Below are 27,576 nucleotides of genomic sequence, written 5' to 3' on the forward strand. Positions count from 1 at the left end.
CAGTGCAATGGTAATGCCTGACCTCTGCTCCCCCAATAATATTGCAGAGCTCAGTCTGAACTGATGTTTGGGGTCAAAGTTGTGTGGTCATGATACAGGTCATGGCATAGAGAGGTGGACTTGAGCATAACCTCAACTCTGACATTGAGAATTAAAACATCAGCAGTTGCCCAAGGCCGTTTTGGACAGAACTGGGGAAAGAACTAAGGCTCTATTTTGATTATTGTAAATTAATTTAAGGCAGTTTTGCCAAGTTTGTGACATTCGTGATGATTCCATGGGATGGATCAGTAAGATGAAGATTCCCAAAAACAGCCCTGTGTTTGCAAAAGGTTATAAAGTGGTGCAATGTCTGTGCATCGTGGTGCTTTCCCACAGTCTGGGAAAGCAAATGGAGGCAGTGGTGTAGAAATAACAAGTGAAGTATTTGATAGCTGACTGGTAATAATGACACTTGCAGCCTGGATTGCAGAGCCTGTGTGGTTTAATTGTCTGATGAAAGCTTGGAATTTGTCATGCTGGAATTCCACCTAAAGTCAAACTCAGAGCCCAGAAGAGCTGGAAATCTCCTTGCACTGCAGGCCTTCAAGAGCTGAAATTTGTTCTCAGACCACACACTGAAGCTTGATAAACTGATAGTTTTGCTTTTTTTTATAAAAAAAAAAAACAACTATGTATTTTTACGTCCTGCTACTCAGAGTGGTTCAAATACTGTAAATCTCTAAAGGAGCCAGTCAGAAGGAAAACTCCATTTCCTGTTTCATATCATGTGATGAACCACAGAAATCCTTTATATAGATCTGCTGTGTCTGTTAATTTCAGTATTTATTCTTTGCTTTTTTTCTCTCAGGTTCCCTTTTCTTAAACTCTGACCAGGACTGAAAACTTTGTTATTTTTTTATTGTCAGCTGGGGATTGTTTTTTTCCAGTGCAAAAAAAAAAAAGTTTTTTTCCAGTGCAAGTTTTTTTCTCATCCCTGTGGTTGTTGATTCAGGATTGACACAGAAGTGGATACACTTTCTCACCAAAAGTATTGTATGATTCTCTTTTCCACACTTGGGAATCTTTGACCTTGTGTTCAGGTGTTGTAAGATTTATTGAGGAAGGAGGGTGATGGCAGGTCCTGGTTACAGATTAAGTTACAGTTGCAACGCTCCACAAACAGAACGAAAATTCAGAATCCCTACATAATCACAGCGCCTGTGTTGTCTGCCAGGTCTCAGCAACACTCTTGACTTTGTGGAGGGAAGCTGAAAAATGAGGAAGAAATCTCATTTTTCCTGCTTTACTTACTCTGTGTGTGTGCAGAGTCCAACATGCTTTAAGTCACTCCGTACTTTTCCTAAGAGATTTTATGGGAAAAGTGCTTCACCTTGAATTTAAACTTTCATTGTTATTTCAAGTAGGAACTGTCTTCCCTGAACCTCTGATTCCAAGATACTACTGTAAGAAAAGAATGGAATTTCGCCCTTCAGAGTTGCAGGAATCAGGACTGTATTTTAGAGTAAGCCAGTTAATATTTTGTATTGTTTTCACCATCGTTCACGTTTAAGGAAGATACTCTACTGCTGATGCTGATTTTCCTTTCACTGTGTTTTCATGTACCATAAATTTTTGCAGGAGTGTTTTGGTGGTTTTGGTTTTGTTTGGGTTTGTTTGCTTATGCTTTTCTGTTGGGTTATATGACTAATTTGTATGTGTTTCTTTCTTTGGGCCTCTCGGTGCTATCTTCTTTGTAAGATCTTACCCATTTATTCAGTATTTTCCTGAGGGAGTGCAGGCAGTGCTTCATCTGAGACTGATACTGATAAGATTGGTCAAAGATACCCAGGGAAAACTTGGCGACTGCTCCTGTTTGCTCTGGCATCTCTCCATACATTGCTTAGGCTTTATTCCGTATTTATCCAGAGCCCTTCAGCTCAGTCTTGCTCAATCCTCTTGCACACCTATCCTCACTGGAGCACTCTTGAGTCTTTAAACAATGGAAACATCCACAGCTCTCCTTTTTAATTGCATTTTGACTTGCAGGGGTCCTGAACTAGGAGCCTAATGCTGTCAAAAGTTCAAAAATCAAATTATGATCTTCAACATTAGGCCTTTCATCTGCCCAATAAATCATTTTCAGAGGCTGCTGAAGGTAATTTTAAAAGACTTTTTAAAGTAGTGGAAATGTGTTTGTGAGTAAATGATACTGTTGTGACTTCTGCTTTATTTCTTAATTCTCCCACAGAATTTTTGGGAATTGCTTCTTTTACTCCCATGGGTCAGACATTGTACTTTGTGCTGTTAACCTCTAAACACAACTGCAGTTTTTCCAAGGCAGGAAAAATGGCTTACTAGCAAATCTTTCCCTTGTTCTGGCTCTCTGTGCGGGGGTAAAGGTTTTTAAGTAATTCAGCCAGTCATTGCACAAGTAGAACAAAGTCCATTTGTTACATCATCAGAGACTTTTTTATGTCTTTTTACCTTTCAAGATTTTTATTTATTAACCTTGAACTATTGAAAAAAAGTGTTGGCAAGTGCTAATATTCAAATGGATTTTGTTGTTCCTGTAGTCTTCTTTCCAAAAGCTGGTCTTTTGTTTCAGGGTGTGAGTATGTACTCACTGTAGTACTCACTTGAGACAAAGAACAGGCTTTCTTACTAATTAATGGAAAGAGATTGTCTCCTGTCAAGGGTGATTCAAAGTACCTGGACCAGTCTCTTTCACTGACTCACCTTCTGCCTGGCACAGCCAAAACCTGATCTAATCTTGGTTTAGCTGCAACAGCAACTTTTAGATTGGACCCAATATCTGTAGGTGATTTTACTTCTCGTTTACGTTCCTGTAGTATAATCTTAGTCCTGTGTTGGTGGGGAGTGTACATGGAGCCTGCACATCTCAGCCCAACTCAAAGGACAAAAAAAAAAAAAACCCAAACCAGATATATTTTTTTAGAGAGCAGAGGCCTTGAGCTGCTTTTAACCCATGTGTATCTTGGCCTTGTGACAGTGAGGATGCTCTAGAGAACAATAATAAAAACACATTGATGTTTCTATTCACTGCATGTGCACTTGCCACAGTCTTAAGTGTTGTTTGTAGTTCATCCTAATTTATTGTGATTTAAGCACATTGCTGGAACACCATGTTAATCCAAAATCCTTTGTAGTTTCAAATTCAAGTAAGCAAACGCTGTGTCAAGCATTAAACCCTCCACATGAGGAAAACAAAACAAAAAACCAACCAAACAAAAAGTAGTAATAATAAAACCAAGCCATGGTCAGAGGCCTCTGACATGAAGTTAAGTGTGTGCAGCTCCACAGATCTGACTTGAGCCTGTGCCCAGGCTCAGAAATGCTGAGCATTTCAGCAAAGAGCTCCTCCCTCTCCTAACAATTCACCTTCTGCTTGCTCTGTCCACTCCTAACACGTCTGAACCATAACCCCCCAGGAAAAAAAAAAAAAAAAAAACCAGAAGAAAATTTCAGGAAGCTTCATCTGTATTGGAATTTTATCCCGCAGTCCTTACTCACTTTCTTCTGCCAGAGAGTCCCTTGTGCTCCCTGACCCTCGGCTCGCTGGGAATGCAGTCTGTGAACGGTAGCAGCAAGGCTTGTCCTTTATTTGTGCAGGTAGGCATCGTGCCAGAGCTCCCCTGAGCTCTTCAGGGAGCTGGGAGAGAGCGAAAGAGAGGACCCATCACAGGGCCGCTCAGGGCAGTGTTGCTGGGACAAGGCAGCGGGGTTTTGCCTGTGCTCATTTCCCAGAGCGCCGCAATGAGGTGAGCTGGGAGAGACCCACAAACATCGAGTCCAGCTCGGCCCTGCACAGCACCATCCCCAAGAGGCACCATGTGCTCGGGAGGGTAAAAGGAGAGCAAGACAACTCTTGCTCTTAGGATTCCAGTCTCTCCTGCCTCCTCCTGCAGTTCTGGGGGGTTTGTTTTTACTCACTGCACGATGTCTGCGAAGGCTGTGAGCAGAGGCTTGCACTGGTACTCGATGCCGTGCTTGGCACACAGGGACTTCACCAGAGGGGCCACCTTCCAGTAGTTGTGCCGTGGCATTGTAGGGAAAAGGCTGTGGGAAAAGGAGACAAGCTTCACAGGAAATCCTAGTCACTAGTACTTCCCAGGATTCACCCAGCTCACAACGAGCAGGGTCTGTAGCTGCTCCCAGCTCTTCTTTCTCCCTGCTGTGCTTTTAGCACAAGGAGCTCATAGGAATTTCCTGCTTTCCCCTCTTTCTTTTCAACAGTCTTGTCTCCAAATTAAAATGTTTATGGAAGAAACTACTTTCCCCTCCCTCCCTTTTTCCAGAAGTAGCCATCTCCATAGCACAGAGGAGAGATGAGGCCATCCTTCATCCTTGCCTATCTCACTCTATAGCAGCATAGAAAAATCAGCAGAGGTGATTCAAACTCTTGTGGCAGACTAAAAACAGGTGCTTTAACCAGGACATTTACACTGATCCTTAAAAACCTACTACTTGGGATTGACTATTGCTGTCCTTGCATGGATCCTGCCCCTGTTCCATTTTCTCTTGTCCTCCTGTGCATCAGTGAATTACAAGATTCTCTTGATGAGTTTCAGGTTTTAAAGATGAACTCATTGGTGCCCCACAACTATTTGTAGAATTCAGAGCAAAAAGAAAAAGGAAGAGGAGGAAAAAAGAGAGAAGGAAAAATATTTTTTAAAAGGGAGGAGGGGAAAGAAAATTGACTCTTGGGGTGAGTACTCACTGATGCTCAATCTGGAAGTTGAGGTGTCCTGTGAACCAGTCATTGAACAGTGACTGCTCCACATTGCAGGTTGCCTGGAGCTAAAGGAGGGGAGAGGAAAGCAGAGATAGGTCAGAACATGATTAGGAGCCAGAGCTCGACCTGGATTTCAGTTTGGATTGCCCATGAATGTGTCATTGTTGTCCTCCCTCACCTTTTCCATGACTGAATCCATCAGCCTATTAACCACCTCCCAGCCACCAACACATTTCACTCAATGCAGCAGGAGACTTGCTTATGGTTAAAATTTGTACCTGTATGGCCACAATTCTCTAAGAGGGGAACAATCTTTCACCTGAGTAGACATCCAGTCCAAGTTCTTGTCGTAGTCAATATCCATTGGGATATGGTTCATCTGTGAGACCCAGACAAACCAGCTGCTCTCCAGCATCCTGTGCAATGAGAGGAGAGAATTCAGTGCTGGGTGAGCAGGGCAGCGAGGAGCCATGGAAATAACAGCAGAGCCAGACTTACAGACGTGGCTGAACACTAGTCTTGCTAAGCCAGCACCTGGATGGACTTCCAAACCCTGGAAGTTTCATATTTCCTTATGAAACCCAGGATTATTTCATGTGTTTTGTTATAACAGTGACTGATGTTCAGCTTGTTTTATCTGTAGTCAAGGCCAAACTGATTAGAATCAGTGAAATTATCAAAGAGGAGAGTGTGCAGTCCACCCAAGTGAGTGCTGCTGGACAATACCTGGCCATTTGCAAGCCCAGGCTAAGCTGTTTTGGTTAAATGTGCTCTTTAAGTAGCAGTAGACCCAACACCCAAAGCACTGAATGTTATATGAGGTAAATATTTGTCAATTTGGTCAGCACTCAGTGAAATCTCTTTGCTGCCACAGCTAATGGGGCAACATAAAACTTGCACTGCTTCTGCAAGTAAACAAAAGAATTTATGAATTAAAAAGCAGGCAAAAAGTAAGGTGGTAAAGGAGAATATGGAAATATAACCATAGAGAAAGGCAGGCAGGTACAGATTTGAAATAATGCAGAGAAAAGGCTGGATAACCTTCTAAAAGAGACATCACCTGAATATAAAATAATATGCCAGGAGACTCTTTGTTCCTAATAAAGATCCATAAGTATAAAAGAATCTGATGTAGAAGGTCAGCATCCAGGCCAAATCCTATCAGAAACAGAGACAACAAGAAAAACAGGTCTTTATAAATCACATTTGCTTATTTCTTTTTTTAAGTTTCATAGTATAGATATAAGAGTACAATTTACTTTCAGCTTTGACAGGTTTTTTTCTGAATGGAATAATCTGGAGCAATCCAACACAGGCTAATGATACCTTTTCACAGCTGCTTGCTGTAGGAGGTGAACCTGAGCGTTCTTGCCCAGCAAGGAGCTGGCTCCGTGCTCAGAAGGAAGGTTGAAGGTCCCCATCTGCCCCCTTTTGGTCACACAAGTAGCAGTACTCACCACCCAGTATTTCTTTGTGTAGGCGATGTAGAATGTGTGGTAGTGGAAGTAGGTGGGGAACAGGAGCGGAGGAAGAGCTGGAAAGAAAAATCCGTCAGTGGTGGCGTCCTGGACTGAGCGACAACATCAGCCTGGGAGGGAAGGGTCCTGAATTCCTGCTCAATCTGGAGAACTTCACAGGTTGGGATGTTGGTTTAGTGCCTTGGGACATTTCTAGGTCTGTCCATCAATCTGGGAGCTCTTACAAACCTCAGATTTCATCTTAGCCTCTTAACTAAGGAGCAGCCACAAATGGTTATTTTGAGAAGTGCCTTCCACAGCACAAAGCTTATCTGGCTCCTTATTCCTTGATGCAAAGCAGGGGAACAACAAGAATGCATATAAAGCCCCTTTTCTATCAGGGATTTGGGTTTGAAGAACTCGAATTCAGCCTTCCAAAAGGACATCTCACTTGCACTTAACCCAAAGAAACCAAAGCAAAGTTTGGGAGAAAACCCCCCAAACCCACAGACTTAGATACTGCTGAAAGATGTGGTGTGATATCATAGCCCAGAGCCTCTATGGAGGATGTGGGAAATCTGGGATAAGATGGGTCAGGTCTTCAAGTGTTCCAAAAATTTAGTTATTGTTACGGCGTTTTATTGTGTTCTTTGGCTCGGGCACCTTTGCTCTACTCAGGTTCTCCGGGTCAAAAGTAGGATCTCCAAGCCCCTTTAGTATATCCCAGGGAATTGTAGGGGAATGGAGATACTCACTGATGAAGAAGTATTTGTGTTGGTGGTTGTAGGGCATGTATTTTTTCTTTTTGATCCCAAGCTGTGGGGGAAAAAAAAAATTAAAAAAAAAATTGCACAGGTAACTTGGTCTTTTCCATTTATTTTCCAGAGGGACTCTTCTTGCACACATCCCACAACCCTCATTCCTCGTTTCACGATTCAATTTGTGAAGAATTAGATATCAAGGCTAAGTTATGTTAGTGGTCAGAAATACATATTTTCTCTCACATTTTTCCCCTTATTTCTTCTCTGATTCTCTAAAATTAAATGTCAGTTCCACGATGACATGGAGAAAAATATTTCACTGCTGTAGCTGCTGTGGTGTGGTCTCAAGAACTGATGGGATCTACAGCAAAAGGGGTTCAGCACTCTTAGGCTGTCATTCCTGGAAGTGTCCAAGCAGGACAAACTGGGAACATCCTACGTGGTCCAGCGAATTCTGCCCAGCTGTTCCAGGAACAGCCTCAGGTTTTTCAGTCCTGCTGTTCCTGTCACAGCAAACTTTCCTAGAAGACACGGACACACCAAAGCCACCCCTCTCACTGAGCCTCATACATTAATATTAAAATAGTAATTCCAGGCTGACTGCAGCCATGCCTTCCACTGATATTGACAAGTTATCTAATGATCATTAATTACGGAGTTGTTGTTCTAGGTCATTAGGTTTCTCCAACCATTAAGTGCTGGTGGATTTTCCACCCTGTATACAACGCCCTTACATGATGTCTCATTTACATCAGTGCATCAGCTCTTCAAGGCCTCCTTAAAGGGCTTGGTGTGAGCTGTGGAGAAAGAAATCTCTTTACAAAAGCTGCCATCACACCTTAGTTTTAGACTTCCCACACCCACTCACTGACCTCCACAGATAATTTCTTCCCCAAAGTGAAGAGGAAGGGGTGCATGTCAATGTCAGGGTCCTTGTGGAAGCAGTTGGGTTTGGCGTGGTGCTGGGAGTGCAGGAGAGTCCACCACTTGGCTGAGGCCCCCTGTTCCAGGGAAGAACAAAGCATGAAAAACCCTTTCAGAGCCAGAATCCCCTCAGCTGCTGACCCCAGTCCTTCCCCCGGGGCTGCACATGCTCCACAGAGTCTCCAGAACACACGTTTTTACAGGAAAACCCTCAGAAGTTTCCCAGGGACTCACAATCAAATGGCACATCACGAACTTGTGTAGCAAGTGGTTCCACTTGGTTTTCCTGAATACTGAGAGGTGTCCTAAATCATGCTGTAACCAGGAAGCCTGGACCTGGAGGAGGAAAAGAAAACTTTGAAGAGGAGGAAAATGGGAATTGAGGCCAGGATGGTGCCACGCTCATCCTTTGCTTTGAAATACCAAGATTTAATTCTCAGACATTGCTCTAAAGTCGCCAGCAGGAAGGGACTGTGGAATCCTGACAGGCTCAAGGCTTCCCCCAGAATATCTCTTGAAAGAATCCCAAACTAAGTTTAGTGTGGGCTCCCAGCATGCAGAATTTCTTCTTGGTGTCCAGACAGTGGCTGTGTTTTTATGTCGAAGTGGAACTGTGCCAAGTGAGAAAACAAAGGACAAGATACTGCTCACGTGTGTGTGTGTGTGTGTGTGGGTCGATGCAAGTCCGTGCCATGGGATTCATTGCTCACCTGGGAAATGGTCAGCAGCAGCAAGGAGAACACAAAGGGCAGCAAGGATGTCCCAAAGCAGAAGAGGATGAGCCAGGCAGCTGTATCCAAGAGCAGGATGTGAGCCAGGAGCAGCAGGAAGAAGAGTGGCTTTGGCTCCAGGAGTCCCAGTCTCTCGACTGTAGCCCGCAGTTCCCGGAAATCTTTCACCAGCATTTCCTGGGGAAGCACCAGGGTTACAATTCTCTGGTTTTAGAGGGCACCACTGCAGCCTCAAAACCCCAAAACCACTTCAATGGGGAGGAGAAAGAGCAAAGGATCTGGCTAAAGGAGCGAGAGCTGGGTTTAATAAACATTATCATTGCTCTGCTACAGCTTTTTGTTGAGGAGCCAGGAGCAACCATCACAATGTCTGCATCCCAATTCCTACAACAAATCCTCGGTGCTTCTGTGAAATCCTGGGCAGTCAGCAGAGGGCTCTGCTGGAAGCTGTGTTTAGTGAAAGCTGTACTTTGTGTGCGTGAACTTCCCATGCCACCTTGTGGTAGGTCTTCGGATTTAATTATTCCTTATATTTGTCTTCACTTTTGCCTTCCCGGGATTAATAGGGGAGGATTAAGTGCCCCTACAGCTGAAGGAGATTATTTATTCTCCAAGACTTTTCCTTTTCCTTTTGGTTAGCTCTTCCTCAAAGCAAGGGGAAAAAGAGGTGGTAACTCTGCTATTTAGACAGAGTATCTGTGATAAGAAAAATTCCTCTTCAGGAATCTCATTCTCGACCACATCGTGTGGATTTAGACTCATATTCACATTGTCTTTAAGTAGCAGCCCAAAAAAAGTGAGGAACCTGGATCCCATTGCTCCAGGAGCTGTGTTGGTAGAGAAGAACACGCTATGCACAGAATGTTTCCCTTTAGTCTCCTTGGATCTGATTTGGGAGGACAGACTTACGTTTTTAGTGGGCTCAGTGCTGGGTTGGTCTGGTGCCAGCTCTCCAATCTGCAGTGGCTTCAAGTACTTGCTCACCAGCACCTTGTCGACATGGAATGCCACAAAGGCATCCTGCAAAGGCACAGCAATAAAGGAAAAGAAATCCAGATTTTGTTTGATTTTTTTTTTAAATTGCCTTTTGTATTACTCCATTCCTGGAAGTGTCCAAGGTCAGGTTGGAGCAACCTGGTCTGGTGGAAAGTATCCTTCCTTTTTTGTCCTTTATGACAGAGCACCACAACAAAAAGCAGCACCAAGAGGACTCCACAGTTTCAGTGTTCACTGCCACCCTTTCTAAAATAGTGACATTAATTATACTAATTTTTTCATTCCTCGGATTTCTTTGCCCACTGAGAGCCTTCTGTGCTTCTCATCCTCTCCCTAGGTGCCACCTTTCATGGCTTTTCTGCTTTTTTGGTTAAAATCTTCCATTTCAATTAAGGTAATTTCCTAATTTTTCATAATATACATCCAAAAGGTTAAGCCATGGACCTAATGCAAGGTGGACAGACACGAAAGTGGCTCAGATCCTGCAGGGCTTAATGAGTTGGACATGGAGCCAACCAACAAGCAGCAGCTCAGATCCCAGGAGAAAAATACCTGGTCCATCCATTGTCTGGGATTTTCCAGCACGCCAAAATTAAAGAAATCTGGCAGTGGTAACTTGAGAAATGAGCAATGAAATTACAGAATGCGAAGTTCAACTATGCACAATTTGAAATTTAAACTCAATTAAATTTTGAAATTTAAACTCAATGGACTGAAAGTTATTTTGATTTCCATGAGTCTCAAATACCCCTTAAACATGGAAAAAATTGCTGCAGCTCACAGCAACTGCACAAGCAAGACCAGGAGATAAGAGGAATCCTGAAGACTTAAGAATCACTGAATGGTTTGGGTTGGAAGTGCCCTTTAAAGCCTCTCTAGTCCAACCCCCCTGCAGAGAGCAGGGACACCTTCAGCTACATCGGGTTGCTCCATCCAACCTGCCTTTGAGTGTATCCAGGGATGGTACATCTCTGGGTAACCTGTGCCAGTGTTTCACCACCCTCATCGCCAAAGCCTTCTTATAGCCAATCTAAATCAAGGTTCTTTTAGTTTAGAGCTGTTTTCCTCTGTCCTGCCCCTCCAGTGCCCAAAGTCCCTGCGGTTCTCAGGGAGCCCTTTAGGTTCGGAAGGGGCTCTGAGTCTTCCCCAGGCTGGGCACTCCCGGCTAGCAGAGGCGCTGCAGCGCTCTGAGCATCCCGCTGTTGCTGGATTTAGCCGGAGCAGCATCTCCCGCGGGCTGTGTCTCCTCATTTAGCCCTTCCCGCGGCGGGGCTGCCGAGGTTTGCCCGGGGCGGTGACACTCGTGTCCCGGCCGTGTCCCGTGTCCCGTGTCCCGTTCCCGCGGGGTCTGTCCCGTCCCTCCCCGGCCATCCCCGGCTCACCGTGGCGTCCTGCCCGGCGTGGCTGCCCAGGAGCCGGGAGCCCCCCGGGTGTGTCCGGCAGAAGTGGCTGATGTCGTACACCTTCCTGTGGATCACCAGCCAGCGCTCCTGCGGCTCCGGCCCCCGCCCGTCCCGCTGCCCGATCTCCTCCCAGGTGAAGCGCCGCAGCCCGGCTGCGGGCGCTCTGCCGCTGTCGCCGTCGCTGTCCCCGTCCCCCGGCGGTGCCATCCTGCCCTCCTCCTGCCGCGGCTCCTCTCACATCCCCCAGAGCCGCGGCTTTAAGGAGGGACCCGCCCCGGCGCCGCGCCCGCCTCCGTCCCCCGCTCCGGCTCCTGGGGCTCGGCTTTCCCCAGGATCACAGCTCCGGCTCCTGGGGCTCGGCTTTCCCAGGATCACAGCTCCGATTCCTGGGGCTCGGCTTTCCCAGGATCACAGCTCCGGCTCCTGGGGCTCGGCTTTCCCCCGATCACCGCTCCGTGTCCTGGGGCTCGGCTTTCCCCCGATCACAGCTCCGGCTCCTGGGGCTCGGCTTTCCCCCGATCACAGCTCCGTGTCCTGGGGCTCGGCTTTCCCAGGATCACCGCTCCGTGTCCTGGGGCTCGGCTTTCCCCCGATCACAGCTCCGGCTCCTGGGGCTCGGCTTTCCCCCGATCACCGCTCCGTGTCCTGGGGCTCGGCTTTCCCCCGATCACAGCTCCGATTCCTGGGGCTCGGCTTTCCCCCGATCACCGCTCCGTGTCCTGGGGCTCGGCTTTCCCCCGATCACCGCTCCGTGTCCTGGGGCTCGGCTTTCCCCCGATCACAGCTCCGATTCCTGGGGCTCGGCTTTCCCCGGATCACAGCTCCGTGTCCTGGGGCTCGGCTTTCCCCAGGATCACAGCTCCGGCTCCTGGGGCTCGGCTTTCCCCAGGATCACAGCTCCGATTCCTGGGGCTCGGCTTTCCCAGGATCACAGCTCCGATTCCTGGGGCTCGGCTTTCCCCGGATCACAGCTCCGGCTCCTGGGGCTCGGCTTTCCCCCGATCACAGCTCCGATTCCTGGGGCTCGGCTTTCCCCCGATCACAGCTCCGATTCCTGGGGCTCGGCTTTCCCCAGGATCACAGCTCCGTGTCCTGGGGCTCGGCTTTCCCCCGATCACCGCTCCGTGTCCTGGGGCTCGGCTTTCCCCCGATCACAGCTCCGATTCCTGGGGCTCGGCTTTCCCCCGATCACAGCTCCGATTCCTGGGGCTCGGCTTTCCCCCGATCACAGCTCCGATTCCTGGGGCTTGGCTTTCCCCGGATCACAGCTCCGGCTCCTGGGGCTTGGCTTTCCCCCGATCACAGCTCCGATTCCTGGGGCTCGGCTTTCCCCGGATCACAGCTCCATACCCTGCTTCTGCACGGCCAGGGCCCGGAGCCCCCGGTGCCCTCGGCTGGGGCTACGCCTAGGGGCTCAGACGGGAAAACTTCCCTTAAAATACTCCTCTGGTTAACTGGGGGGAAAATGGTATCACTCTGTAACTTCGCTTTTGATGTTCCAGTCTACAAACCCCTTGGATGAATTAAACATATTCTTACGTCCTGCCGAAAACAGCCCCAACAAGCCAACCACATCGATCCCCAGAAAACTCAGTGTGATGTTTAGCAGCTGATGAAGCTGTATTTCAGCCCGGTTTTCCAGCACTCACAGGGAGCAGGGGGTTCCCATAGAGCCCATGGCTGGAATAATCCTGGAAGCTCTGCCCTTGGTGTTACCTGTGATAAACCCGGGATGGCACACATGGAATGTTGTACCAGCTTCTGATGGCAGGTTGTGAAACTGCTCTTTGTTCACCTCCCACTGCCCCCTTCGTGTTTGTAAAATTATTAATTAGACTTGGGGACTCCAGGAAATGAGCATTACTTGCAGAACACCACTTGATACCCCTTTTCCTTTCCCTCTAAACAGTCACAACATCCGTATAATTTTCTCCTGTCAAAACAGACCCAATCCTGAAAATTTATAACTGTGATTGACTGAATGATTTCTTTCACCTGTAAAAATCCACATCAGCAACAACCCAGATGGAGGAGCCCACAAAAAGACCATACTTTTCGAAGTACATTCATTAGTTCATCTGAGCCACCATCTTTGGTAATTAATTATTTTGAACTTTTTTCTTTCCATTCATAACGTTTCTCACGTATCTACTTGCTGATGTAAAAGAAGAAATCTCATTTAGCTATCTCAGCTGGGTTGTTTACACTGTGTTTCTGGCTCTTCTCCTGTACAGGAAGATGTGAAAATCCTAAAACTGGTTTCTCAGCCCGGCTCCCAGAGACAGCCGGTGCAGTCAGGTGCCCTAAAAAGAAGTTTAATGGTTTTTATCACCCATCTGTTTCTTTGCTCGTCCCCTGTCACACTAGGCACCTTTTCCTCCTGAATCCTGGGTTCTGCCATCCCTTTAGGCTCACATTTGGTGCTTTTTGCAGAAGGTGTTTTTATTACATTTGACATAAACCACTTCCAGCACGCCAGCACACACCTTCAGGAGTCCAGCAAAACTCGTTTCTTTTAGCTTCCCCTCTTACACTGAAGGCTTAATATTGAATATTCAGCAGAAAAGGAGGAAGAATCCAGCCCCTCCTTGTCCCTTGTTCACACCTCCTTAGAGCTGCTTTATGGAAGGTGGGAAAAGACCTTCAAGATGGAGTTTAACCTTCAAGACCACCAACCTTTCCCTGACCCTGAAATCCTGCCCCAAGTTAAACAGCTCCCACCGGGTCAGTAAGACCAGCAGGGAAAGTTTTCCTAACCAGAGGGTTTTATGGTGTATGGAACACACAAAATAACCCCAAACACCACAACTTCTGTGCACAAGTCCAGCACCCAAAGGGGCTCCAGGAGAGCTGGAGATGGACCTTTTTAAAAGGGCCTGGAGTGACAGGACAAGGGGGAATGGCTCCAAACTGACAGAGGGCAGGGTTAGATGGGATGGATACTGGGAAGAAATCCTTCCCTCTGAGAGTGGGGAGGCCCTGGCACAGGTTGCCCAGAGAAGCTGGACACATCCCTGGAAGTGTCCAAGGCCAGGCTGGATGGGGCTCCAATCTGGGGATTTCGGGAGACATGCAAGTGCTTAGCTGGAGCTTTAGATTTTTAAATTATTTTTTGTTTTAACTGCCCTGGAGCACCCAAAATGGTAACAAGGTTTTAAGACCTTACATGGATTTGTGTCAAGCCCTTGGATAACGGAAGCTTTCATCACCTCAGGATGAGCCAGGAACCTGCAGAGAGCAGGAGCTGCCTGGCACATGCAGGACACTCCTGACATTCTCCCTGTGTCAGACACTGCTCTGGTAGGAATGCTGATAACAACGGGACAATCCATTTGAGAACAAACCCCTTCATTAACCTGCACCACAGCCCTCACACCACCGAGGTTCCATCTCCCCAGGTTTTTATCCACATTAAGCAGCACAATTGGTTTTGCAACCCGTCTTTTCACAACGAAGATGTCAGCTGCTAACAAGATAAGCATCAAATTATGGCTTGATAGCTACCTGATAACCATTGTTCCTTCACACATCCCACATTTTTATGTAATCCAGTCTTCCTTTCCTTCCAGTGTAGCAAAGCTGCAGGATGGTCCTTTCTGGAACTTTTGTCTTAATACATATGTCATCAAGCCTGGGGAAAAAAAAAAAAAATGGGGCAAAATTATATGGACTTTTTGTGCAGATTAAAATCAGATTTTTTTCCAAACTGAGCTGTTGCACTTCCTAAGTGATTAATGTATTTGCTGACTGCCAAAGGAACTCCATTAGTTCCCTTTCTGCATGTCATGGACGTGGCACATTCTGGAGAGAAACATCAATTAGATGATGGACACCAAAGACATGAGGAGGTCAGGAACCTTCATAAATGTAGAAGCAGGAATTTCCTCTCTCTAAGAGGGAGGAGAAAACAGAACAAAATGGAATACAACAGAATATTTTAGTTGATTTGGTTGAAAGGGACTATTATTTAATCACTTAGATTATTTAGATCATTACAAATAGCATGCCCAAGCAAGGCAGACCAAAACTTAAAGCCTCTATCATTGTTTAAATGCTTCTTAAACACTGCCAGGTTTGGAGCATCACCCACCTCTCGGAGAAAAAGGAAAACCATAAAAGGAGCACTAATTAAGCCAAGTAACTCAGCGCAAAACATAAATAAAAATATAAATAAAAATTATTAAATATAAATAAATAAACCACTTAGTCATAAAAAGGCAATTTATAGAAGAATGCAAGCTGTATCCCATAATTATTATTTGCAGGCTGTAACCTCCATTCCTTCTTTTTCTTTTCTTATTCTTTCACGTGGTGCAACTCCTTAGAGGAATGTTCTCTCTTCATTCCTCATTCCTAGCAGGATCTGAGCAAATCCTTGGAGTTTACAGCATCAGACTGGAAGGGACACCAGGGTAGGGACTTTCGAGGGTCCTGATATTCTACTGAGGACTTGAGATGTGTTCAGCCGAACTGGTGCTGTGGGTAAGACACTGTGTCTCCTGTGGAAATCTGTCACTGCCTTTTGTTCCTGATCCTGAAGGCTGGTGTAGGAAAGGTTCAGGTGGATAAGGATCTGATGAACTGGGATTTAGTGGAGCAGCTGGCAGGGCCCAGAGCTGCTGGTAACTCTGTTTTTTGGGGTAGGGTAACCCATTCTCTGGGTGTGCTCCTCAGGTTTTAAGCAGCAGAGCTGAATCCTCGTGGCTTTTTGTGTGATATGTGACGTGATCTTTCACCAGAGCAGATCCCATCTGCTGCCCCCCAAAAGCAGCAGGTGTGACTCAGGGTTTGCAGCACTGGCTTGCTGAATGAAAAGTGATAGAATCTCTCCTGTCACACCACCTCACACCCTGGTGGAGCTGACTGTGCCCTGTTTTGGTGCTAACTGCACCCACAGGTCCTTTAAACCCTGAAAAAGTTCTGGAAACAGGTGGAAGCCTTCTTCTACCAACTTTCCCTCGGTTTTAACCACCTAAACTCTAAGGAAAACCCTGCATTATTCCTACTTTCTTCATCCCAACTGGCTTTTCCAAGCTCCAGATTACCATACTTCCACCCAAATCAAATCAGCAGTTTCCAGTCCAATTTCAGGGCTGAGGAGGCACCAAATATGTGTCCCTGCATGTCTGAACAAGGCAAGGATGTCAACACAGAGGAAAACCTTCCATGGGAACTCAAAACATATTTGAGAGGTGTTTGAGCCAAGCTATGGCACAAAAAATAGGGAAGAGAAGAACCTGAACAGAAACTACAAAGAATGTGGCTGGGAAATGTTAACATGGGGTTACCTCTAGTGCTGTAAGTGGGATAAGTGGGAAATAAGCTGAGGAAAATGCTGGGTAGAGGAGTCATGGTAAAGGAGTCATGGAGGTGGCACATGCTGAAGTTGCTGCATAATCCAAGAGATTTTGTAACCTCTGGGGAAGTGATTTCTCTCATCAGCCTTGTTTCTTGTACTTCAGACTTCACCGTGACAGCAATTACCTACAAGAAAGGCCAGAAAGAGGAGACAATAAAGAAGGGCAGATCAGCTCTACATAAAAATTCCATAAAATCAGCTCTATGATCACTCACTCCCACAGGAGGCACCACTCTCTCGTTGGAGCAAGAAGTAATAAATAAAGCAACTGAAAGCTTTATCAGTCCACATGACTTTCCCTCATGTTATCCTGATTGATTTAGAGATTATCTGTCTTACCAATAGAAAATCAGTGAAAGCATTTCACAACTGCACTATTTCAAACAGAGCATTTCAAACTTGGTGCTGTGAAATAAAAACAAAGTTAGGGTTATGCCCAGTTCTATACATTATTTCAGTGATGTCCAAATGTGTCAGTCCCTCTCTTTCTCCCTCTCCTCCTGCAAACACAGACAGTTTATTTTAGAATAAGGGTCAGAGGGAGCCAGAAATCCCTCAGAAATCCTTGGTTCTTCCAAATAAGCTTATATCACAGCATTGCTAAACTGACCTCTCACTCTTCAGTGTACCTGGGATATTCTGAGTTGATTTCCACTTCATATTACCCAACTGTGGGGGAGACAGGGATTCATGTTGCATAATTCCTAATTTCTTACTTCTGTATACCAGAACCATAATTACTTCCTCTCCTAATCTCCAGAGGGTGATGTCCTGGTGAAGAGAGTGTTTGGAAAGGGCCTAAGGAACAGCCTGGCAACTCTAAATGCGTTGGAATTAAGAAGGAAAAGGAACAAAATCAATCTCAAATTATAAAGTAAAGAATTAGGAAAGGAAAAGAGCATAATGCATCCACAACTAGCTGGTGTAGAAGGTGAAACATGGTCCTCATTTGTGGTGGAAATTAAGCAGAGAGATTTCTTAAGGGTGGTGATTATGTTTCCATGACATTACTGGCAAGGATGGGGAAATGCAGAAAAAAGCTGGAACCATCATGGTTGGAAAAGACCTTTTACAGTCATGTTCTTAAAGCAGATCTGGAGAGAAAGTTGTGACAGTGTCCACAGTAAATGCACATTTTCTCCTGGGAAGGAAGGCAGAGAAGGGGCTCTGCATTTTTTTGTGCATTTGCATCTTATGTTTGTGCTAGTGCATTCCCTCCTTTTCTATAAAAGAGAGGAATTGTGCGTTTCAAGAGCTGAGGAAGCACAAGGAGATGGAGAAGAGCAAGGAGCCAGCAAGAATTTGCTGCACATTACCAGCTGTGTCTACATCCCACACAGACTCACAGATCCCAGTGGTAGGAAGCTTTCCTGTTTTTTTAGTGTTTGGGGGAAATTCCAAAGCCATTCCAGCTCCTGAGCGAAGATCCACCCAGCCTTCCCACCCGAGGTGTGTCAGCAGGTACAGGCAGGCCCCATCAGCCACCAGAGTGAAAACACATTGCACAACCCTCCAAATTATCTTCCTGAGAAGCTTGTTCTGTAATATTTGGACACAACTTGTGTGTCTTTCTTGCCACCTCCAAAGGAGCACTTCCTTTGCAGTCCTTTGCACTAACAGGCTCCTACAAACCCCAGCTGGAAATCACATTATTCTGCAAAATTTAAAGGCACAAATACAAATCCCAGTGACTTTTCATTCGGAGAGAAGTACTGCAAACATCATCTGAAGATGTGGTGGCTCCTTTCATACGTGTTTCTTTCTTTTTTGCCCCCCTTTTGCTATTTGCAGGAAGTGTTACAGGCCAGGCTGGAGCAAGCTGTGCTAGTGGAAGGTGTCCCTGAGCAGTGGAATTGGGTGGGCTTTAAGGTCCCTTCCAACCCAAACCATTCCATGATTCCAGGAAGAATATTATGTCCTTTAACAATCTCACCCCCTTTTATCAACTACATGTTTAAGGATCATGCTGTGTGGTGGCCCAGGTACAGAAAGTGCTTCATGGTACTTCTCTGTCTCCAAACAGGATGATGTGAGCACCAAAATATTTCAAACACAGGAATTTAATTTAGTCACTTAGCTTCAGCTGTCATAAAATGCATAATGTAAACGATTTATGTGTTCTTGCTTTATAATAATCTGTGGAAATGGACAGCATAAATTAGATCCAGAGGTAATTATCCCTCTCCATTGACAAGAAAGCCCAGGCAGCATCTTAGACAAGATGCTTGACTCCATAAAGATGGACAAGGTGAATCTGATTTAAGGAGTCCTTCAGTGACATTGTTGACAAGGTTCTTTTTCTAAAAAGTCATTGCTGCAGGCAGCACAAGTGTTAGATTTAAAGAAAACTGGAGAACTTGAGATCTAATGAGCATTTCTTTGTATTCCTTCCCTTTGTTGCAGACAGTGACCCGGTTAGCCCTTCATCTTCCCTTTCATAGGTGAAATAATTGAGCTCTTTAAGGAACTGTGCTTTCAGAAAAAAAGTCAGCAGAAGCAGTTGAAATAGAAAATCAAAGAATTAAAATACCCTTTCGCATTATTACACTCTTACAGTTAGCTTTTACAACTTCCTCGCCTTTGAGAATGAGCCTAAATGATTCTCCTTTCTTCTCCCCAGGGGAGACACAACATTAAAACCCCACTCAAGTTATTCAGGCAGTGTCAAGCGAGAACTGGTGTTTTTCCACACTTCGAATTGTCTTACAAAATCCCAGACACCCACTCACTCTGTGAGGACAATCTTTGGTTGGAGGGAAACGAGGGGGAGCGGAACCAAGGGACATCATTCATCCTGTCACTCAGGAGCCATTATCAAGATCAAAAGGGAGGAACTGTATTTTGTAGCTGGACCAGTTCCTTGCTCAACTTGTGCCCAGCACCGCCTGGGTTACCTAACTGCCTTGTTTCACCTGGAGCGGCTGCATCCACATTTCATCACCATCCAGCCTTTCTTTTGGGCTCTTCTTCCTCCTGCATCCCTGTGAGGGGCAAAGAAGCAGAAATGAGAAGTTAATGCTACCCAAACCTCACAATTCTTGCTTGCCAAACAGAATTAATCTAAAACAATCCATAAACTGTCTATAGTTTCTCTATATTTCGGCTTGCAGTCGTGATGTTCATGGAAACATAAATTTGCATAGGTGACACAGGCACAGGGCACAGCCACTTCCCATCCCCAGGTGCCCAAGTGCAGCTCACTCTGGACACCACAGGGGCTTATTAACTGCAGCTTCAGCGTTGTAAAGCAAAGGCTACAACTCAGACAGCCAAACCCTGTGCCTTTACATATGTGTAATAACGATATTTGTTGGAGGCTTCTTGCCCAGCAATTAGGAACCCTGAAAATAATTAAATATTGCTTTCATAGTAGTGTCAAAGGTGTAAGAGCAGATAGTACAATCCAATCAACAAGCAGAAGGGGTGCTAAGCACAGATAAGTGAGTGTTGCATTGCAGTGCCTCCTTTAAGAGGGTTTTCTTTCATAAACATCTTCATAAAGGGCAAATATGTCATTGCTCCTGCTCAGGAACAAAACCCACAGTTAAGCTCAAAGTTTCCTGTATCCTACTTACCTACAATCAAAATGTTTGATTTTTCAGGCAGCACCTTTGATTATCTTCTCAAAACAAAACCAAGCCCATTTAAAGAATCTGCAAGGTTAAAATTGTCAAGGTTAAAATTGTCAATGAACACAAGTTAAAGGAAAGGACTGACAGATCTCAAACAGTCAGTAGGATAAAAACATTCATAAAGTATAGCAAATACTTAAATACTTGCTTGCACAATCCCTGCAGAGCTTCCATGGATCAGCAATGGTTTATCATTATTCTTTTCCAATGTCATTAGATGTTATCTCAAGAATCTGATTATTTGCTGCAGATAACAAATTGCTCCAAATCTAAAAACCTGCCATCACTAATGATTATTAATGCTAACCAGACTATTTAATGCTTCCTCGGTTTTTTAGAGTTTTATTTTATGCTCTTTAATCAAAACTAACCTAAATATTTGAAAGAAATATTGGTAAAAGTATAGTTTAATTATTCCCAGCTGGTTTTTACTTAAGCTTTTTCTAATTCCTAGTCGGTAAACAAAGAGTAAATGTTCACAGGAGTTTATCAGAGTGTGCACCATTTAAAATTACTTAAGCAAAACAGAAGGTTAGAAGTTATAGAGGGGAAAAAGGCATCTTTAAAATATAATGAAATGTTAAAACTGAGGCAGATAAAGCAGTTTCTGAGGGAAGCAAAGACTCAGAAAGTAACTGGGGAAATCATAATGCCTGGGGAGAATAGAAACAGGCAAACAGTGTGGATTTCCCTCTCGGTTCTACATCCTTCAACTGGGGGATCCCTAGTGAGACAAGTCCATCAGGGGACAAGATCTTTATTTGGATCCATGGATCACCCTTCCATGGGTTAACTGGTTGGAATACTTTGTTCTTCTAGGGCGGTATCTTCTTGAGGTGCTCCATGAGCCACAAGGAGGGTCATCCTTGGAAGGAAATTGCATTCTAAACCCTTCTGCTCCAGCTCAGCGTGATGGATACTGGTGGATATTGTGCCAGCATTGCGTTTGACTTCTCTTAATTGCTCCTAATCCTTGATGAGATAAACCGAGGCCTCGGGCTGTGCCCGTGGGACACCTCTGAAGTACTAATTGGATAATCTTCGCCCTGAGCAGCTAAACCCATAAACCCCTTGTTTATGTCCTGGCTGCTCACAGGCTGCAAACCTGAGGAGGCTGCAGTTCCAGGCACCAAACCATCCCAAGTCTTGTCCTTTGGGCAGGGGACAGAAAGCTTCATGGCAGCTAGGGTTATCCCAGGGAAACATGGATCTGGAAATACAACCTTGACCACAGCAGGGTCTCCTCGTGTCCCGGGACAACAGCTCCAGTAATTAACTTGCAGCTTTAGGGATTAACCAGGGACACGATGCAATTAGATTTCCCATTGGAAGAGGCATAACAGGCTCCTGGGAGCTGCAGAGGGAAGCAAAGGAATGGGTTTAACCATCCAAGGCTGAGTCAGGCCCAGCCATTGCTGGTTTCTCACATGGAGCAGTGGAAACACTGCCTCCCCTTCTGTTTTTTATAAGGTGGATTGAAAGAAAAGGCCACTGATATGAGAGGCCATGGAGCTGTTCCTATGCTCCTTTCCTTGGAGAAGAGGCTTTGGAGGAGAAGGGAGCTCAAGGACCTGAGCTGTCATCCAAACTCCGAGTCTCTCCCCGTCAGAAAATGAGGCGCCCAAAATCGGTCCCGAACACTCCTTGTGGTGGAAAATCACCTCGGAGGTGTGACATTGGTCCTCCTGGACACTGAAAAGCCTTTACAGCCCCCAAAGCCGTGCCCAAAAAGCAGGGGATGAGGGACAGGCTCCACAGGGTGTGGGAAAGCAGCACCAAATGTGAGGCCAGAGACTGAACCTCCTCCTTCATGTGGACAATAATCCTTCTTGTTCAGGAGACGGAATGCCTTCTCCAAAATATACAGGTTTGGGATGAAATTTGTGAACTTTAAGTCCTGTGCTGTCCTAGCTTCTAAATCCAGCATTATTTCAAAATAACTCGCCAAAAAATATTAGAGTTTTAATCTCATTTTTTTCTCTTGTATGAGATACTTAAAAGTTGGAATTTTTGTCTGGACATAATTTGGGTTCTTTTACTCCCAGAGCAGAGTTTTGTTTGAATATCTCCAGCTGCAAAGCTGCTGTAAATTAATTGTTACAATTGCACCACGTTTTCATTATCAAATACACCTAATAAAAATCTAACTCAGGAGAAAGAATTTTTTTTAATTTTGGCATTTGTTATAGCGATTGGATAACACTTCTGTGTTATTCACAGCAGCTATATTTAGAGTTTTTTATATTGTCGTTTGTTATAGTGATTTGGATAACATTTCTGTGTTACTCACAGCAGCTGCTCCAGGGAGGAATTCATCCAAGGAAAAGCAGAAACTGGCCGAATTCCAGTTGCAACGGTGGGGTTCTGCCACAGGGAGGCAATCTTGGATCATTTTTTCTCATCCTTTCCCGGTTTTCTCCTGGAGAACGCCTCCACTTGATCAAATCCTCGAGACTCTATAACCTTCCTAGCCTTGGCTGTTCCAGTATCAATCAATTAGAAACGCGGCTACCTCTCTCTAGGGAGTGAGGAAAAACACAGTGGTTTTCTCCAGATCCACATTCAGTCAAACACTCCTTGGAAATCGCCTGGGAAATAAAAATTTAAGAAGTTTTTATTTGATTTCAAGTCATAAGGGGAACTGCTGACCCCGGAACTGAGGCAAAATATCCCCAGTAGCTGTGGATTACACGCCAAAAATCAGGGGATCTCACGTTTTGGGTTTAGAACATGCGAAGTATCATCCTGGTGTGTATTCCATGGTCCCCTGGATGCACTGACCAGCGGGGAGAGCACATGGCCACGGCCAATATTCAGCTTTAGCAGGCACCAGAGCACCTGGAGAAGGCAGGGTTTGCTCCCAGTTCCAGGTGGGAATGATGCTAAAAGTGTCCAGCAGTGATCCAGAGGCCAAGCGGAGCTCGGGGATGAGTCCTGGGCTCGCCAGGTCCCAGCTCTCCCAGTGGGAAACCTGTGAAGAGGTTTCCCTGCAGAGACAAGAGGGATTATCTTGCTGTCGACAGCTTGAGACAAGAACACCAGGCACACCCTGGTTCATGCAACCGAAGAGTGACAACAGACGATAAAACACTGCATGAATGAGGCGCTTATACCTCAGCCTTGCTTTTAATATCTGAGGTCATATTTAAGAGCTCCTTAGTCAAGAGAGAATTCCTTTTCCAGGAATGTTCTGCTCCACAGGGACTGTGGTGCTGAAGAAGCAGCACCAAAGCAAATCACATTCCATAGATTTTTTTTTTTTTTTTCCCAAAGCTATGTTTTCATTAAGAGAAAAATGAAAGCTTTTTATTTCCTGAGACACTGGGGAATGGCTTCCCACTGCAAAAGGGTGGGTTTGGGTTGGATTTTGGGAAGAAATCCCTCCCTGTGAGGGCAGTGAGGCCCTGGCTATACAAAAGCACTGCAGTTGGTGCTGATCAAGGCCTGAAAGGCACCATAATACATGGAATACAAGGATGGGGAACTGGAATCTTGTGCAGCTCCCTGGAAAAGCCAACTGTTTGGATTTGTTGGTATTATAGCTGTTGTCTCGGCACACTGTCCACAAATTCACAGGACATGAGCTGGGATCTCTCCTCCTCTGCTCTGTAAGTCACTGAGTGCACTTGTGGTAAGAAATGCCAGCTGATTTTATTCAGCCCAGCTGCCTAAATCCAGGTATTTCTCTGGATAACCCCCTCCAATATTTATTTCAAACCAACTTTGGAGGGGAGAAGAAAGAGTGGCAGAATCCCATGAATAACAAAACTGGAGAGAGTAATCCTGGAGAGGTAAATCCCTTCCCGAGGTGTTATTAGGGAGAGATGGTGGTGGAAAGATAACTCACACAGGCAGTGAAAGTATCCAGGGATATTCAGATTTTGGACTGGGGAGTGTAGGAAGGATGCAAATTAAGAGCTTATACTGAAAAAAGGGAGATGTTGGTTAAAGATATAACACAGCCTTTCATTATCGACTGTTTTTAAATATGAGCTGTCAAAATGAGGAACTCAGGGAATAAAAATGATTAGATGGACAAAAAGGAGTTGAGATTTTTTTCATTGGAGAGAACACATTTCAGAGAGGTGCTCAAACTGTAAATGACAGCCCCAAGAATGCCTTATTTGAGTCGGGGAAAAGTTTCCTCAGTGCTTTTTCTACCACATTCTTAGGCACGAATGGATTTCACCTCACTGCAGAGACCACAGAATTCAGGACTGTTGGTGGATGGTGCCATTGGCAGAGTTTTCCCTCACCTCACTGGCTGTGAGCATCTCACCTTCTTACTCAAGAGTTTTTTTTTCATTTAAGAGCTGGTAGGACCAATAAAAAGGAGAAGTGAGTTAATAAAAGAGGATTTAAAACTACCCTGGGAGCATCTCTTTCATTTTCACACACCCAAAGCCTGCAACTTCAATCCTAGGGTTAAAAATCTTGCATCACCACCGCTCACATTGAGCAAATTTTGTGTGCTGCAATATCCCACTTTTAGCTGATATTTAAATAATTTTAATGAGCATTTTGCTGGGCAGTCCCTGCCTGCTTTGCTTTGCTCATTGCTGTGCATGGCTGATGGATTTCTGATTCAGCAAACTGGAGCTTCACAATGGGGTGTTGATGCATGGCATCAGGAAATCCCAGCTGCAGTTTGTATCCCATCTATTTCCCTGAAAGAAAGCCCAAGGAGAACACTGCAAAAATGATTGGCTCCTCTCTCCCTGACATAACACAAGGAATGCAGGGAATCTTAGTTTGAAGTTGTTTCTCTTTTTTTAATGGCATAAATATTTTAATGTGTAATTTTTATGTGGGGTTTGGGTTTGGTTTGGAGTTATTTGTTTGATTTTTTGGGGGGGGGGGTCATGGTGTGTGTAGATTTAACACCCACTTCAACAAGAAAATAAAGACAAAGATAAAAATAAAGACAAAAATAAAACCAATAAATCTTTTTTTCAGCTTCATGAGGAGCCAAGCCTGGTAAATCCATTGTTGCAACAGGTCAAAGAGTTGTAGGCTATTTCATCATTCCAGAGGAACAGAAGAAGGTTAGATGAGTATTTGGGACCTCTGGCATGAGGATGCAATTCCAAAGGCACTAATAAATCAGTGGAAGTGGAATGAGTAACTCCTGAGAAAAGCTGCCCTTTAAATCACTGTGGTGGAGCTGCCCATTCCCACGTGGGACAAGTCCCTGTGGATTCAATCCACGCAGAATAACAAAATAAACACCGCAATTGATCCCTGTTGTGGCTGGGTTTATTTCCTTCTTCAGGCCTCCACTTCTGGGCCCTGGAATGATGCTGTGATGTGATGTGGTGTGTCTCCTGCCTGTTTATTGTCCTGGATTCCCCACAGACCAGGGGCTGACGCTGACACCCATCCAACAGGGTGTAAACAGGGAGAAAAGCCCACGTAAGCAAACCCCAGCCCTCCACTGACTGGGATCCAGCTGGAGTGCACAGCTCTGCTCCCCAGAGTGGAGTTATGAGTCAGAGGGAAGATGAATTTCATTGCTGCTGTGTGCAGCGATTCTCGCAGGGAATATGGGCTTCAGTCCCATCATTAGCCTGTTCTTGCTCAATAATCTCCTCACAAGGCTGGATTCTGGATGTTCCTGCTGGATTTTCCAGGTGTCGTATGCTATTAAACCCCCCTAAGGGCGAGAGATAGTGCTTTAAAAATTTGACTTGGTTTTTATTTCGTGAATACGTTTAAACTGAATCTCTTCTAACCCATCACAGATTGGAATAACAGCTCCAGTGGGCACCTTTGTGTCAACACCTTCAATCAGTAAACTGGATTAATTGGCACAAAAAGATAACATGGGGGCTGAGCATGGGTTGTTTTTTTCTTTTTTTCAGAATGGAAATCAAAATCTCCAATATAAATATATTTACCCATCTAACCACCCTGCAGATAAAATACACAGATAGGGTAAATAAGACTCGAGTGGTAAATATTTGTAAGAATGGAACCGTCAGTAGGGAGAGTTCTGAACCATTTCCAGAACCTAAACCACCCCTAAAAGATGTATTTTTACATCTATTGTTAAGTGTTTTCAGGTGTTACTTCCAAGAGGGAATGTAGATCTTTAAGGGAAAAATCATTTTTTTCAGACTGGATTAAGTGACCAGACAAATCACTAAAGATTATTTCACTTGATTTTTTTTCCCTCATCTATCACCAAGAATAAGAGGCTATAAGGAAGATTTTTAAAATATTTTTCTGAGAAAATATTTTTTTTAATATTTTTCTGTGGCCAAGAGTTTAAGTGAAGAACATCCTCACCACTCACCAGTTAAGAAGACCTGAAGCAGAGTGAAAGAATTAATATTTTGATGCAAACCTGCCCCAATCCATGGGGGAGATGAGGAATTTCTTGAGGGGCAGGTGAAACTGAAGGTACCACATTTGCTCTGGTAAGTTTAATGACAAAGGATGCAGGATTGCTTCTCCCAGCTCCGTTTTTGAGAGCGAACAGCCACAAACACCCTCTGGAAAGCAGAGTCCTGCCTTTAGAGTGTGAGCCAAGCATGCCCATGGGATGGGGCCCTCAGGGGATGGCAGCCAGGAAAACCAAGCACACCCCACCCTTGGGGGGGAGACAGGAGGAAAATTGCTCAGACAGAGGCTGTGCATGCAGGGGAGCACAGCTCAGCACTTCGAGGGCTTTGGAGTAATAGCAGAGCACACCTTCTGCGAGCAGCACCCCAGGAAAAGGGATTTCAGGGGGCAAGCTGGAATAAATCACCTGGGGGTTTTTGGAGTCCAGTGTAAATACAACCTCTGTTTCTGAGTGGCTCTCTCTTCATGGACACACAAACTGCAATTTCCTTCAAGTCAGGCTACAAGTTGCCCTCCAAACAATCACTGAAGAGTTTTTAGGCAATAAAACGGAAGGAGGTTTTTTGCAAGGGTGGCTCCCAAGAGGAATCAGTGCACGAGTGAATGAGTTTGCACTCAGGAAAGAGGTGCTAGGCTGAGGTGCTGCCACACAGAGCGGGACAACAGCTGAAGAGCTGAAATGTTCTATCCATTTCTAAATCCTCTTCATCAGATTCCACCCAAAGCATCTTATCCAATTGCATCCCTAAATCTAGGACCTGAGGGAAGAATTAAAAGGAAATTCTGCTCTACCTGGATAAGGGAAACCACTTCCAGCAGCAGCTCAGCACAAACCCCTGCAGAAAGAGAAACCTCCAGAAGGATTCTGCAAAGCATCTCCCTCATTTCCTTCTCTTCCAGGTATTCCAGATAGCAAATATTGTCTTTCAAGGAATATTACAGCTCTCACCTGACCCCTCAGAGTTTGTACACCATGTTAGAATTTGACCAAGGTAAACCAGCTCCACTGTTAATAACTTTTATTAAAAAGATAAAGAAATCATTATCAACACAGAGCAGCCTGTCGAGACAAATAGAGACAGAAATGTTTTAATTAAAACCAGATTGAAAAAAAGAATCAATAAATAATGATATTCAAAATAAGCAGAATTCTAATTAAACACTACAAATGATCTGTTTAATTTATGAGATTGACACCACAAAGAACCCTTTCGATTCAGCCTTATATTGATT

At 44.9% G+C, this 27,576-nt stretch overlaps 1 protein-coding gene across 1 annotated transcript; it reads right to left on the reverse strand.

Moving 5' to 3' along the window:
- Positions 1–3,547: 3,547 nt before the first annotated feature.
- On the reverse strand, positions 3,548–11,214 carry LOC136362055 (acyl-CoA (8-3)-desaturase-like). Its single transcript, XM_066320322.1, has 12 exons — positions 10,987–11,214; positions 9,518–9,628; positions 8,588–8,785; positions 8,112–8,213; positions 7,826–7,954; positions 6,948–7,008; positions 6,193–6,269; positions 5,796–5,893; positions 5,055–5,151; positions 4,721–4,800; positions 3,934–4,059; positions 3,548–3,652 (listed from the first exon to the last, which is right to left on the reverse strand). Exons 1-12 carry the CDS (start codon positions 11,212–11,214, stop codon positions 3,601–3,603), a joined length of 1,359 nt encoding a protein of 452 aa, XP_066176419.1. The 3' UTR covers positions 3,548–3,600.
- Between the last annotated feature and the right edge of the window lie 16,362 nt (positions 11,215–27,576).

Source organism: Sylvia atricapilla, chromosome 6 (assembly GCF_009819655.1).
Source record: "Sylvia atricapilla isolate bSylAtr1 chromosome 6, bSylAtr1.pri, whole genome shotgun sequence".
NCBI classification, from domain to species: domain Eukaryota; kingdom Metazoa; phylum Chordata; class Aves; order Passeriformes; family Sylviidae; genus Sylvia; species Sylvia atricapilla.